This window comes from Salvelinus namaycush, chromosome 3, assembly GCF_016432855.1.
Source record: "Salvelinus namaycush isolate Seneca chromosome 3, SaNama_1.0, whole genome shotgun sequence".
In the NCBI taxonomy this organism is placed as follows: Eukaryota; Metazoa; Chordata; class Actinopteri; order Salmoniformes; family Salmonidae; genus Salvelinus; species Salvelinus namaycush.
The window spans coordinates 14,542,231-14,557,705 of record NC_052309.1 but is presented as its reverse complement, the minus strand read 5'-3'; the positions used below and the strand labels follow the sequence as shown (position 1 = coordinate 14,557,705).

Here is a 15,475-nt window from a genome sequence, read left to right as displayed (position 1 = left end):
TTTGGCTTAGCAGGTTAATATGTTCTGATTTACAAGACACCAGGTTCAAACCCTGTCTAAAATCAATGCACAGAGCGTGTGGCATGGCTAGGATGCGTCACTGCATGGTGGTGTTGTTTTTCTCTCCTGGTGTACACCTCCAGTAATCAATATTTGCATACACTTTGAAAATGAAAAGAGAATGCTAAATAGGCCAGTTGGAAAACAGCCACTTTGCACTTTTGCATTCACCGTTTTCTGTTAACGCTGCAGTATGTAACTTTTTGGGCGACCTAACCAAATTCAGAGAAATGTGAGTTATAGATCTGTCATTCTCAGTGAAAGCAAGTCTAAGAAGCGGTAGATATGTTCTATTAAGTTTGCAGACGACACAGCAGTAGTAGGCTTGATTACCAACAACGACGAGACAGCCTACACGGAGGTGAGGGCTCTGGGAGTGTGGTGCCAGGAAAACAACCTCACTCAACGTCAACAAAACAAAGGAGATGATCATGGACTTCAGGAAACGGCAGAGGGAGCACCCCCTATTCACATCAATGGGACAGCAGTGGAGAAGGTGGAAAGTTAAGTTCATCGGCGTACACATCACTGACAAACTGAAATGGTCCACCCACACAGATAGTGTGGTGAAAAAGGTGCAACAGCGCCTCTTCAACCGGAGGCTGAAGAAATTTGGTTTGTCAGCTAAAACCCTCACAAACTTTTACAGATGCACAATTGAGAGCATCCTCCCAGGCTGTATCACCACCTGGTATGGCAACTGCACCACCCACAACTGCAAGGCTCTCCAGAGGGTGGTGCGGTCTGCACAACGCAACACCGGGGGCAAACTACCTGTCCTCCAGAACACCTACAGCACCCGATGTCACAGGAAGGCCAAAAAGATCATCAGGACAACAACCACCCGAGCCACTGCCTGTTCACCCCGCTATCATCCAGAAGCGAGGTCAGTACAGGTGCATCAAAGCGGGGACCAAGAGACTGAAAAACAGCTTCTATCTCGAGGCCATCAGACTGTTTAAATAGCCATCACTTGCCCAGAGAGGTTGCTGCCTATGTACAGAGACTTGAAATCATTGGCCACTTTAATAAATGGAAATAATGTTTACATATCTTGCATTACTCATCTCATATGGATATACTGCATTTTATACATTTCTACTGTATCTTAGTCTATGCCGCTCTGACATTGCTTGTCCAAATATTTATATATTCTTAATTCCTTTACTTTAGATTTGTGTATATTGGGTATGTGTTGTGAAATGGTTAGATATAGTTCACAGAGGTTTAGATGGTACAAGGATTCTCTACATTATACTTGCTTGTTTTGTCACAAACTGAAAATTTGAATTTTTGCATACAGGAAATGGCGCAGTGATGTCTGTGTAGTGCACCGATAACAATTTGCCTTTCATTTTCTGTTTACTATTCTAATATAGAATTTTCAATAAGCCATTTTAGATTTTTATTTTAACATTGAAATTTCATTGTGGCATGAATCATGCGCACTGTTAAGAAAAACAAATGCATTTATAATTTTCACGTTCTTATTTTGCATTGCATTTTCAAACTGACACTGATCACCCTCCATAGACCAAGGTATTTTGTGAACCAGGAAACTCAGTTTTCTCTCAACAATTGAGTCTGAGCATAACTTCATACGAATTCACTAATGACGATGATGGATTTACACATATCGACGCATTTATTGTGATAGTGAGGGAATATAGAGAGCATCAGTAGATTTGGGTTACAATTGTCTTATATTGAATACACTGCGGTAATGTAATATTTGAACTGTGTCCGTCTAGCCTTATCATGTCAGGCATATTAATCTTGGCATTAGTGATATCTATTCTATCTCATGGATATTATGTCGGAGCAAGTGTCAGGTCTGCGAGGGATGAGGTGAATTTTGAGTCTGTAAATCTGAATGTAGACCTCTCTCGAGTACTCAAGAGAGTGAACGAACGTTTTTTGTCTGTGGCCATAGATGCGAGTCTCGTCGCTGAAGAGAAGTTCATGTACCTTTTAGCGTGAGTATTACTACGTTTAGCACAATTTACATGTATTTGTTTTATAAAACGATTGCCTTCAGTCTATTTTTTTTAAACCAGCAGACTACCACTAGATTAGACTCAGTCAGGTCCTATAAATATTTTCTCCCTGGAGAAACATAGTTCAGAGAGACGTCTGGCGTATTCATTACGCCTATAATGTTGTAAAACGTTTTTTAAACAGAAACAAATGGAACGAAATTGGGAGAGACCTACCTGAATTTCCAACAGAAACTTGATTTAGTTGCAAAACAACTGTTTGGACTAATGATTACACCCCAGGTGCAAAACGTTTCGCAACACAAAACAGGTTACTCTAGGAACCACCAAACAGAACAAGCTGAATGTGTCCAAGATAAACTTTTGAAGTTTCCATTTGAAGTAAACGTTTTGCAACGGAGAACATTTTGCATTGAAATCTGACTAATGAATACACCCCAGCTCAACTTAATCTTCCAAAACTGCATAAATTCTGAACTAAATCCACCAGGTCTCCAAAGCTGAGGACATTGGCTAAAGCTTTATCCCCAGCATTTCTAAGATTTGGAGGGACAAGACAAGATTTCATGACCTTCAACCCTGCATTTTTACATTCAAATGAGTATCACAAAAACTCTGTTTTTGATGCAGGTAAATATGGCATACATTGTCACACATTTCAACTGCTTACTAGTCATATTACCACAGAGAGTCGTTTCATATATTTCACCAGCAGCTCTTGTGATGTGTGTGTTGTTTGATTGTGGTCACTCACTTCCACAGCACAATTCCTGTTTTGCATTAATGACACTGAGAAGGAACAGTATGTTGATTCACACAGAGTCAGCTTGAATGCACACAGTAGACCAGGCAGATTTCAAACAATATCATGCGTTTGAGGTAAATCTTAGGTCATCAGCTTCTGAGTGACTCACAGCCACTTGGTTTCTGATTCCTGCTTTCTACTCTGCTGTCAGATGATCTCTGTGAAAGGCTGGAGCTGCCCCCAATACTGGAGGAGAGGCTGAAGCAGGAATGGGCTCTACATGAAGTACTTCTCCAGAAAGAGGACTTGCAGAGGAAGTACCGGAGTGTAAAGTTCACAGGTACTGTATGAGCGATGGTTGTCATGCAGGCAGCATCAGTCTAGCTCACAATAGACTGACTCTTTTGTTTAGCTAACCACCCATTTTCCCTTGAGCAAATAGTCTGAAAGAAGAAGAAAACAACATTTAAAATATTTGTTTTTTTCCCTGGCAGAGTATGCAGTGGATCTACTGTACTCTTTCACAAACTGCTCTGGATTAGACCTCATCTTTGGGCTCAATGAGCTGCTCAGGACCACTGGCAACTCCTGGGACAGCAGCAATGCCAGGACCCTCATACAGTACTGTGAATCCAAACAGTACAGCATGGCCTGGGAGCTGGGCAATGGTAACAATCATTGATTGAATTGACTAAACAATTAAATAAACGAAGCAAAAAAATGTACGTCCTCTAACTGTCAACTGCGTTTTATTTTCAGCAAACTTAATGTATAAATATTTGTATGAACATGACAAGATTCAACAACTGAGACATAAACTGAACAAGTTCCACAGACATGTGACTAACATAAATGGATTAATGTGTCCCTGAACAAAGGGGGGTCAAAATCGAAAGTAACACTCAGTATTGGTGTGGCCACCAACTGCATTAAGTACTGCAGTGCATCTCCTCCTCATGGACTGCACCAGATTTGCCAGTTCTTGCTGTGAGATGTTACCCCACCCTTCCACCAAGGCAACTGCAAGTTCCCGGACATTTCTGGGGGGAATGGCCCTAGCCCTCATCTTCCGATCCAACAGGTCCCAGACGTACTCAATGGGATTGAGATCCAGGCTCTTCGCTGGCCATGGCAGGACACTGACATTCCTGTCTTGCAGGAAACCATGTGCAGAACGAGCAGTATGGCTGGTGGCATTGTCATTCTGGAGGGTCATGTCAGGATGAGCCTGCAGGAGGGTACCACATGAGGGAGGGGGATGTCTTCCCTGTATAATGCACAGCGTTGAGATTGCCTGCAATGACAACAAGCTCAGTCCGATGATGCTGTGACACACCGCCCCAGACCATGACAGACCCTCCACCTCCAAATTAATCCCACTCCGGAGTACAGGCCTTGTGTAACGCTCATTCCTTCGATAAACGCGAATCCGACCATCACCCCTGGTGACACAAAACTGTGACTCGTCAGTGAAGAGCACTTTTTGCCAGTCCTGTCTGGTCCAGCGACTGTGGGTTTGTACCCATAGGCGACATTGTTGCCAGTGATGTCTGGTGAGGACCTGCCTTACAACAGGCCTACAAGCCCTGAGTCCAGCCTCTCTCAGCCTATTGCGGACAGTCTGAGCACTGATGGAGGGATTGTGCGTTCCTGGTGTAACTCGGGCAGTTGTTGTTGCCATCATGTACCTGTCCCGCAGGTGTGATGTTCAGATGTACCAATCCTGTGCAGGTGTTGTTACACGTGGTCTGCCACTGCGAGGACGATCAACTGTCCGTCCTGTCTCCCTGTAGCGCTGTCTTAGGCGTCTCACAGTACGGACATTGCAATTTATTGCCCTGGCCACATCTGCAGTCCTCATGCCTCCTTGCAGCATGCCTAAGGCACGTTCACGCAGATAAGCAGGGATCCTGGGCATTTTTCTTTTGGTGTTTTTCAGAGTCAGTAGAAAGGCCTCTTTAGTGTCCTAAGTTTTCATAACTGTGACCTTAATTGCATACCGTCTGTAAGCTGTTAGTGTCTTAACGACCGTTCCGCAGGTGCATGTTCATTAATTGTTTATGGTTCATTGAGCAAGCATGGGAAGCAGTGTTTAAACCCTTTACAATGAGGATCTGTGAAGTTATTTGGATTTTTACGAATTATCTTTGAAAGACAGGGTCCTGAAAAGGCACGTTTCTTTTTTTGCTGAGTTTGTCAGCTTCACACCAATGCAATGGCAACACATATTACAACTCCTCAAGGATAACATCAAAAAGTCTGACTTATGTCCATTCAGGTCCTCTAAAATCCTGTCTCCATTCATATCAGAGCCCAACAGTTATGAGAAGAAGGCAGGGATCCGGGTGAACGGATACCAGCTGGGCCAAGACTTCATTCAACTCCGCAGGATTCTGCGGGAATCCAAACTTTACCATGACACTGGACTCTATGGACCAGACATTAGCCAACCCCGAGACCACCGGAGAGACTTACTGGAGGGGTGAGAGTTTGTCCCTTTTATGTAGCCTATACATAAGGTAGCCCCAATATAGTCATGTTTGACATGCTGGTGTACTAGCTAAAGCAATAGTATTGGAAGTCTCCCTGGTCAAAGTAAGAAACATATTTTCCCAAACATGAAAAAGTCGTTGCTAACTGGAAAACTACTAAGGCAAAGAAAGTGTGAATTATTATTAATTAAAAGGATATTCTACAATTGAATTACGACTTGACGTGCATACCTGTCTATATTCATGGTTGAATATCACTGCCAATGCAGTAGGAGACTAATCTCTGAATAATAGGCCACTTGATTTAGACTGGTTTGTCCAGTTTATGGGCGTTTTCTGTCTTTTCACAGCCGTATTATACAATAAGGTCAGAGTTGTATTACTGCTTCTCTCATTTTCCTCTGGCTACTGCATGTCTATACCCAAGACTGTGGTTCAAACCTAAACTGTTAATAATAACACCAACTCATTAATTTCTCATCTCAACGGCACAAAGTATTTCAAACATTTCCAGTCTCTTTTCCCTATTGGGAAAACTCCTTTATTTTTTTTACAATGTATGGGACAAACTATCACCCCTCCAGTGTGTCTCCAGTGGTCTCAGGGCTGGTTAACGTTGGGTCATTAGATTATTCTCACACAACCACCAATCATGTGGAATTTTATTTATTTATATATACAGTACCAGTCAAAAGTTTGGACACACCTACTCATTCCAAGGTTTTTCTTTATTTTTACTATTTTCTACATTGTAGAATAATAGTGAAGACATCAAAACTATGAAATAACACATGGAATCATGTAGTAACCAAAAAAGTGTTAAACAAATCAAAATATATTTTATATTTGAGATTCTTCAAAGTAGCCACCCTTTGCCTTGATGACAGCTTTGCACACTCTTGGCATTCTCTCAACCAGTTTCATGAATGCCTTTGTTAAAATTTGATTTGTGGAATTTCTTTCCTTAATGTGTTTGTGCCAATCAGTTGTTTTGAGCACGTAGGGGTGGTATACAGAAGATAGCCTTTTTTGGTAAAAGATCAAGTCCATATTATGGCAAGAACAGCTCAAATAAGCAAAGAGAAACAACAGTCCATCATTACTTTAAGACATGAAGGTCAGTCAATCCGGACAATTTCAAGAACTTTGAAAGTTTCTTCAAGTGCAGTTGCAAAAACCATGAAGCGCTATGATGAAACTGGCTCTCATAAGGACCACCACAGGAAAGGAAGACCCAGAGTTACCTCTGCTGCAGAGAACAAGTTCATTAGAGTTAACTGCACCTCAAATTGCAGCCCAAATAAATGCTTCACAGAGTTCAAGTAAGAGACAGATCTCAACATCAACTCTTCAGAGAAGACTGCGTGAATCAGGCCTCAATGGTAAAATTGCTGCAAAGAAACCACAACTAAAGGAACCCAATAAGAAGAAGACTTGCTTGGGCCAAGAAACACGAGCAATGGACATTAGACCGGTGGAAATCTGTCCTTTGGTCTGATGAGTCCAAATTTGATATTTTTGGTTCCAACCGCCGTGTCTTTGTGATGCAGAGTATGTGAACGGATGATCTCCGCATGTGTGGTTCCCACCGTGAAGCATGCAGGAGGAGGTGTGATGGTGCTTTGCTGGTGACACTGTTTGTGATTTATTTCTAATTCAAGGCATACTTAACCAGCATGGCTCCCACATCATTCTGCAGCGATACGCCATTCCACCTGGTTTGCGCTTAGTGGGACTATCATTTGTTTTTCAACAGGACAATGACCCAACACACCTCCAGGCTTTGTAAAGGCTATTTGACCAAGAAGGAGAGTGATGGAGTGCTGCATCAGATGACCTAGCCTCCACAAACACCCGACCTCACTTTTTTTGGTTTCTACATGTTTCCATATGTGTTATTTCATAGTTTTTATGTCTTCACTATTATTCTACAATGTAGAAAATAGTAAAAAATTAAGAAAAACCCTTGAATAAGTAGGTGTGTTCAAACTTTTGACTGATATATCAAAATTATCAGTTTCTCTGGTTTTACTATTTATCGGTATTTGTTTGGGTTCAATTATTATTTTTTGTTTTATTCTATAAACTACTGACAACATTTCTCCCAAATTCCGAATAGAAATATTGTCATTTAGAGCATTTATTTGCAGAAAATGGCATCTGGTCAAAATAACAGCAATGCGCTAAATGACTATTTTTATTTGGGAGAAATGATGTCACTAGTTTATAGAATAAAATATAAATGTTCATTTTACCCAAACACATACCTATAAATAATAAAACCAGAGAAACTGATACTTTTGCAGTGGTCTCTTAATTTTTTCCAGAGCTATATATAAAAAATATTGAACAATCATATCCTATTTACTTTTCATAGGTTCTTGGAAAGTGGGGCAGAAGCAATTGACGCATGCACCTGGCACCAGTAAGTTTAACTGTCCTCACCTGGCACACAGTGATGGAACAGATGTCACATGTTGCTGCTTTTCACTTTGACACACAGACACTGAACAAACACAGGGTTAGTTTATTCGTGTGCTTGGAAGGTTGGGCACGTGGGGTTGTCACAAGGGGAAAGAGGAACTGTTTGTAAAGGCTTGCACTAACCAGACTTCACATGAGTCTGTCAGATGAGGGATGTACTTTTCAGTCGGAACACCATAGAATATGTAAAGTTTTTTTTTTCATTGTTTAATTCCAGACATTTTAATGATACATATACAGCACCAGTCAAAAGTTTGAACACACCTACTTATTCAAGGGTTTTTCTTTATGATTACTATATTACTATATACTATATTTGAGATTCTTCAAAGTAGCCACCCTTTGCCTTGATGACAGCTTTGCACACTCTTGGCATTCTTTAAACCAGCTTCACCTGGAATGCTGTTCCAACAGTCTTGATGGAGTTCCCACATATGCTGAGCACTTGTTGGCTGCTTTTCCTTCACTCTGCGGTCCAACTCATCCCAAACCATTTCAATTGGGTTGAGGTCGGTTGATTGTGGAGACCAGGTCATCTGATGCAGCACTCCATCACTCTCCTTCTTGGTAAAATAGCCCTTACACAGCCTGGAGGTGTGTTGGGTCATTGTCCTGTTGAAAAACAAATGATAGTCCCACTAAGCGCAAACCAGATGGGATGGCGTACCGCTGCAGAATGCTGTAGGAGCCATGCTTGTTAAGTGTCAATTCAAAATAAATCACAGTGTCAGTGTCACCAGCAAAGCACCATCACACCATCACCTCCATGCTTCACGGTGGGAACCACACATGCGGAGATCATCCGTTACCTACTCTGCGTCTCACAAAGACACGGTGGTTGGAACCAACATTCTCAAATATGGACTCATCAGACCAAAGGACAGATTTCCACCAGTCTAATGTCCATTGTTCATGTTTCTTGGACCCAAAAAGTATCTTCTTCTTATTGGTGTCCTTTAGTAGTGTTTTTTTTGTTGTTGCAGCAATTCGACCACGAAGGCCTGAATAATGTGGTCTTCTCTGAACAGTTGATGTAGAGATATGTCTGTTACTTGAACTCTGAAGCATTTATTTAGGCTGCAATTTCTGAGTCTGTTTACTCTAATGAACTTTCCTGTGGCGGTCCTCATAAGAGCCAGTTTCATCATAGCGCTTGATGGTTTTTGCGACTGCACTTGAAGAAACGTTCAAAGTTCTTGAGCTGTTCCGTATTGACTGACCTTCATGTCTTAAAGTAATGATGGACATATTCAATCAATCCTTATCCCAGTCTGCTATTCCCACATGCTTCAAGAGGGCCACCATTGTTCCTGTTCCCATGAAAGCAAAGGTAACTGAGCTAAATGACTATCGCCCCGTAGAACTCACTTCCGTCATCATGAAGTGCTTTGAGAGACTAGTCAAGGACCATATCACCTCCACCCTACCTGACACCCTAGACCCACTCCAATTTTCTTACAGCCCCAATAGGTCCACAGACGACGCAATCACACTGCACACTGCCCTAACCCATCTGGACAAGCGGAATACCTATGTAAGAATGCTGTTCATTGACTACAGCTCAGCATTTAACACCATAGTACCCTCCAAACTCGTCATTAAGCTCGAGACCCTGGTTCTCGACCCCGCCCTGTGCAATTGGGTCCTGGACTTCCTGACGGGCCGCCGCCAGGTGGTGAGGGTAGGTAACAACATCTCCACCCCGCTGATCCTCAACACTGGGGCCCCACAAGGGTGCGTTCTCAGCACTCTCCTGTACTCCCTGTTCACCCATGACTGCGTGGCCATGCACGCCTTCAACTCAATCATCAAGTTTGCAGATGACACTACAGTGGTAGGCTTGATTACCAACAACGACGAGACCGCCTACAGGGAGGAGGTGAGGGCCATCGGAGTGTGGTGTCAGGAAAATAACCTCACACTCAATGTCAACAAAACAAAGGAGATGATCGTGGACTTCAGGAAACAGTAGAGGGAGCAGCCCCCTATCCACATCGACGGGACAGTATTGGAGAAGGTGGAAAGGTTTAAGTTACTCGGCGTACACATCACGGAAAAACTGAAATGGTCCACCCACACAGACAGCGTGGTGAAGAAGGCGCAGCAGCGCCTCGTCAACCTCAGGAGGCTGAAAAAATTTGGCTTGTCACCAAAAGCACTCACAAACTTTTACATATGCACAATCGAGAGCATCCTGTCGGGCTGCATCACCGCCTGGTACGGCAACTGCTCCGCCCACAACCGTAAGGCTCTCCAGAGGGTAGTGAGGTCTGCACAACGCATCACCGGGGGCAAACTACCTGCCCTCCAGGACACCTACACCACCCGATGTCACAGGAAGGCCAAAAAGATCATCAAGGACAACAACCACCCGAGCCACTGCCTGTTCACCCCGCTATCATCCAGAAGGCGAGGTCAGTACAGGTGCATCAAAGCGGGGACTGAGAGACTGAAAAACAACTTAAACAGCCATCACTAACGTTGAGTGGCTGCTGCCAACATACTGACTCGTCTCTAGCCACTTTAATAATGAAAAATGTATGTAATAAATGTATCACTAGCCACTTTAAACAATGCCACTTTACATAATGTTTACATACCCTACATTACTAATCTCATATACTGTACTCTATACCATCTACTGCATCTTCCCTTTGCCGTTCGGCCATTGCTCATTCATATATTTTTATGTACATATTCTTATTCATTCCTTTACACTTGTGTGTATAAGGTAGTTGTTGTGAAATTGTTAGATTACTTGTTAGATATTACTGCATGGTCGGAACTAGAATCACAAGCATTTCGCTACACTCGCATTAACATCTGCTAACCATGTGTATGTGACAAATAACATTTTATTTTATTTGACTGTCGCTTCTCTTTGCTCTTTTGAGCTGTTCTTGCCATAATATGGCCTTGGTCTTTTACCAAATAGGGCTATCTTCGGTATACCACCCCTACCTTGTCACAGCACAAAAGATTGGCTCAAACGCATTAAGAAGGAAATAAATTCCACAAAGTAAATGTTAACAAGGCACACATGTTCATTGAAATGCATTCCAGGTGACTACCTCAAAGCTAGTTGAGAGAATACCAAGAGTGTGCAAAGCTGTCATCAAGGCAAAGGTTGGCTACTATGAAGAATCTCAAATATAAAATATATTTTGATTTGTTTAACACTTTTGTTTTGGTTGCTACTTGATTCCATGTGTGTTATTTCATAGTGTTGATGTATTCACTATTATTCTACAATGTATAAAAAATAAAGAAAAACCATTGAATGAGTAGGTGTGTCCAAATTTTGGACTGGTACTATATGTTTCTGTCATGTCACTTTGATTTGAAGAAATTATCTTTAATCGACTACTCTGTATTTTTATTAGTTACTATGTCAACGGAAGACACACATCTTTAAAAGATTTCCTAGACCCTGAGGTGCTAAACACTTTAGCCCTGAAAACACATGAAGTCATCAAGGTAATGAAAAGATGTGGAAGTACGTGTGTAATCATAGTATATAAGATATTTTTCATTTTATAGATGAATGCCAGTGCACAGCAATTTCACAGGAAATAAAAATGTGTATGTTTTATATTTCAGTAAAGGCAATTAACTGGTTGTCCTGTGTCTTGTATCCTCAGACCGTTGATCTAGCATCCCCTGGGAAGAAGGTGTGGCTTGGAGAGACTAGTTCTGCCTATGGAGGCGGGGCTAAGGGGCTGTCTGACACATTTGTCGCTGGATTCATGTGAGTTTGTGTCTGTGAGGACAGAACGATAGACCCATTCAGAATCATACCCTGATACCATGTGAGCCGGAGTGATAATTTTAGTCTGACTGAGTGTGGATGTTGTAACAGGCAGCCTACTCATGCTGGCCAAACTCATGGCGCTCCACTGTGGGAAGAGAGACTATAGACAGCCTAGCTTTGCACGCTCCGTGCACTAGCAGCAGTTCAATTATGTTGTTAGTCTACTCTCATGGAAGGGAATCTCTGCTATTTGGGAACGTGGATTTCATTGAATTTACAGGTCACCTGTCAGCCTGCATCTCATGATCAATCTTTCAACCATGCCCTGTTCCAGGAAGACTTACAATAGTAGTCTAAAGTGCCAAATTATTTTAAAGGAATGCCACAAAAATGCGTGTCCCATGATGTATCCAACATTGACTTAATCCAGTGTGAGGGAAGTATTTTCTTACAAGGGATTACATCTAATGTAATTCTCATTGAGCCTGAATATGGTTGATTGTTTCTAGATCAGATGATATGTGGCTGAATCTCATTATTGTCCCCAAAAACGTTATAGTGTCTGGAAACAGTACTGCAGGGGTAGGCAACCCTGTTCCTGGAATGCTGCAGGTACTGCAGGATTTTGTTCCAACTAGGCACCACACCTGACCAACTGAGCTAATTGATCAGTTCAGTGATTCCCTAAATTCAACACACCTGGTCCTCCTGGTTGGTTAAATCAAAAACATGAAGTGCCTGCTGCACTCCAGGACCAGGGTGGCCTACACCTGCAGTACTGTATTTGTGGTGTAAAATAACTTTCGTGATTACAGGTGGCTGGATAAACTGGGCCTTGGTGCAAAGCTTGGCTTAGATGTTGTAATCAGGCAGGTTTTGATTGGATCTGGGACTTACCACCTGGTAGATGATAACCTCGATCCACTTCCTGTAAGAGAAATTATTGTTTATTCTCCTCATGTCTTTTGAATTCCTGAAAAAACGCCAATGATCCAATTAAGTATTTTTTAAATTGAAAAAATAGTTTGTCTATTCTAGGAATATTCAATTTTTCTATATATAGTAAATTCTCTGGTTTATATTTGTATCACTTTGGCAGGATTACTGGCTATCAGTTCTGTACAAGAGGCTTGTTGGACCAGAGGTGCTGAGTATAGAAGCCTTTTCCATTTTGGGAAAGACGAAAAGAGTACGGGTCTACCTACACTGCACTAACAAGAAAAGGTATTTCACAATCTAGCTGTATTAAAGATGGAATCCGCATTAGACGAAACAGGTGAGGAACCTCAGGCAGCGTGGTAAAAATAATTGCAGCACATTCTGCTGTTCTATAACACGTGCAATGTGACAGAAAGTGTTCGCTGTTTGCAGTAACTTCCTTGTTGTAGTGTCTCAAACGGACGTGGGAGTTTCACCAATTATGCATTCCAGCTTTTAGATGTGAGACAACAACTTGTGTTTGTGAGACAACCATCCTGCCTGTCCCTCAATTTTCTCTTCCTCTCTTCTCCAGTACAAGCTACAAAAGTGGAGCAGTCACATTGTTTGCTCTGAACCTGAGTAAGAGCCCTGCTAGCATCGCTGTGCCTGCCATGGTCTCTAACAGCACTGTAGAGGCCTTCGTTCTTCAGTCTGAACAGCCTGGCGAGGAGGGACTCTACTCGAAGTAGGCTACCATTTAATCTTTATTCCCATCAATGGGGCCACTAACCTTAAGTGTGTTGCTTGAACCTTTTTGCTGTCTTTTTATTATTATTGTAATTTTTATTTTTATTGAACCTTTATTTAATTAGGCAAGTCAGTTAAGAACACATTCTTATTTACAATGACGGCCCACCCCGGCCAAACCCGGACAATGCTGGGCCAATTATGTGCCGCCCTATGGGACTCCCAATCATGGCCGGATGTGATACAGTCTGGAATCGAACCAGGGACTTTAGCAATGCCTCTTGCACTGAGATGCAGTGCCTTAGACCGCTGCGCCACTCGGGATCCCTGTACAAGGAAGTGTTACCTGTTTCTGCTTTTGTCTTGCCTTGTAACATTGTCAGTGTAAACAATACCGTGCTAAAAAACTATAGAAAGGAGACTATCTGTGTGCTGTGATCTCCAGGTCTGTGAAACTCAACGGAGAGGTGTTGAAGATGGTAGATGACCGAACTCTTCCATCGCTCCAGGGAACTCCTCTTGCTGCAGGAGAACATCTCAGACTGCCTGGTTATTCCTTTGCCTTCTATCTCCTCAGTGAGGCCCAGGCACTGGCCTGCCGATGACCCCAACTGGACAGGAGGACTTGAGAAGATGGATGTATATTCACTGTCTAGACTAAGAAGGAAACACTTGACTATTACTCTAAACACTGCTGTATGTTTTTGTCAAAGAATGTTAACCAGGTGAATGTGGTGAAAGGATTCAATATATATATTTTTAAATAACTTTGTTTTCAGCTACAGAGCCAGTCAAACGTTCCTTCAAGACTATTGGAAAATCATTCCAGGTGAAGCTGGTTGAGAGAATGCCAAGAGTGTGCAAAGCTGTCATCAAGGCAAAGTGTGGCTACTTTGAAGATTCTCAAATCTAAAATATATTTTGATTTGTTTAACACTGTTTTGGTTACTACATGATTCCGTATGAGTTATTTCATAGTTTTGATGTCTTCACTATTATTCTACAATGTAGAAAATAGTAAATATAAAGAAAAACCCTTGAAGGAGTAGGTGTGTCCAAACTTTTGACTGGTACTATATATATATATATATATATATATCAGTTGAAGTCGGAAGTTTACATACACTTAGGTTAGAGTCATTAAAACTCGTTTTTCAACCACTCCACAAAGTTCTTGTTAACAAACTATAGTTTTGGCAAGTCGGTTCGGACATCTACTTTGTGCATGACACAAGTAATTTTTCCAACAATTGTTTACAGACATTATTTCACTTATAATTCACTGTATCACAATTGCAGTGGTTCAGAAGTTTACATACACTAAATTGACTGTGCCTTTAAACGGCTTGGAAAATTCCAGAAAAGTATGTAATGGCGTTAGAAGCTTCTGATAGGCTAATTGACATAATTTGAGTCAATTGGAGGTGTACCTGTGGATGTATTTCAAGGCCTACCTTCAAACCCAGTGCCTCTTTGCTTGACATCATGGGAAAATCCAAAGAAATCAGCCAAAACCTCAGAAAAAAATTTGTAGACCTCCACAAGTCTGGTTCATCCTTGGGAGCAATTTCCAAACACCTGAAGGTACCACGTTCATCTGTACAAACAACAGTACGCAAGTATAAACACCATGGGACCACGCAGCCGTCATACCGCTCAGGAAGGAGACGTGTTCTGTCTCCTAGAGATGAACGTACTTTGGTGCGAAAAGTGCTAATCAATCCCAGAACAACAGCAAAGGACCTTGTGAAGATGCTGGAGTAAAAGGGTACAAAAGTATCTCTATCCACAGTAAAACGAGTCCTATATCGACATAACTTGAAAGGCCACTCGGCAAGGAAGAAGTCACTGCTCCAAAACCGCCATAAAAAAGCCAGACTACAGTTTGCAACTGCACATGAGGACAAAGATCGTACTTTTTGGAGAAATGTCCTCTTGTCTGATGAAACAAAAATAGAACTGTTTGGTCATAATGACCTTCGTTATGTTTGGAGGAAAAAGGGGGAGGCTTGCAAGCCGAAGAACACTATCCCAACCGTGAAGCACGGGAGTGGCAGCATCATGTTGTGGGCGTGCTTTGCTGCAGGAGGGACTGGTGCACTTCACAAAATAGATGGCATTGAAGGAAGGAAAATTATGTGGATATATTGAAGCAACATCTCAAGACATCAGTCAGGAAGTTAAAGTTTGGTCGCAAATGGGTCTTCCAAATGGACAATGACCTCAAGCATACTTCCAAAGTTGTGGCAAAATGGCTTAAGGACAACAAAGTCAAGGT

General features: G+C 42.0%; 1 protein-coding gene across 3 annotated transcripts; it reads left to right on the top strand.

Moving 5' to 3' along the window:
- The first annotated feature begins 1,502 nt into the window (after positions 1-1,502).
- Positions 1,503-14,084, top strand: LOC120044991 (heparanase-like). Of its 3 annotated transcripts, XM_038989790.1 has the most exons (13): positions 1,503-1,599; positions 1,994-2,036; positions 2,548-2,687; positions 3,014-3,142; positions 3,297-3,470; positions 5,113-5,284; positions 7,672-7,719; positions 11,162-11,255; positions 11,420-11,526; positions 12,345-12,459; positions 12,629-12,753; positions 13,043-13,195; positions 13,643-14,084. In XM_038989790.1, exons 2-13 carry the CDS (start codon positions 2,023-2,025, stop codon positions 13,800-13,802), a joined length of 1,431 nt encoding a protein of 476 aa, XP_038845718.1. In that variant the 5' UTR covers positions 1,503-1,599; positions 1,994-2,022; the 3' UTR covers positions 13,803-14,084. The 3 variants fall into 3 exon arrangements, with proteins under 3 accessions (XP_038845718.1, XP_038845716.1, XP_038845717.1); XM_038989788.1 differs by lacking the exon at positions 1,503-1,599 and having other exon boundaries at positions 1,606-2,036; XM_038989789.1 differs by lacking the exons at positions 1,503-1,599; positions 7,672-7,719 and having other exon boundaries at positions 1,606-2,036.
- Positions 14,085-15,475: the final 1,391 nt, after the last annotated feature.

Bases quoted from the DNA above. Each gene is read 5' to 3' on its own strand.
- LOC120044991 (XM_038989788.1), top strand. From the start codon at position 1,819: ATGTCAGGCATATTAATCTTGGCATTAGTGATATCTATTCTATCTCAT. The intron at 12,754-13,042 runs GTATTTCACAAT...TCTCTTCTCCAG, and splicing joins CACTGCACTAACAAGAAAAG to TACAAGCTACAAAAGTGGAG. The intron at 13,196-13,642 runs GTAGGCTACCAT...TGTGATCTCCAG, and splicing joins GAGGAGGGACTCTACTCGAA to GTCTGTGAAACTCAACGGAG.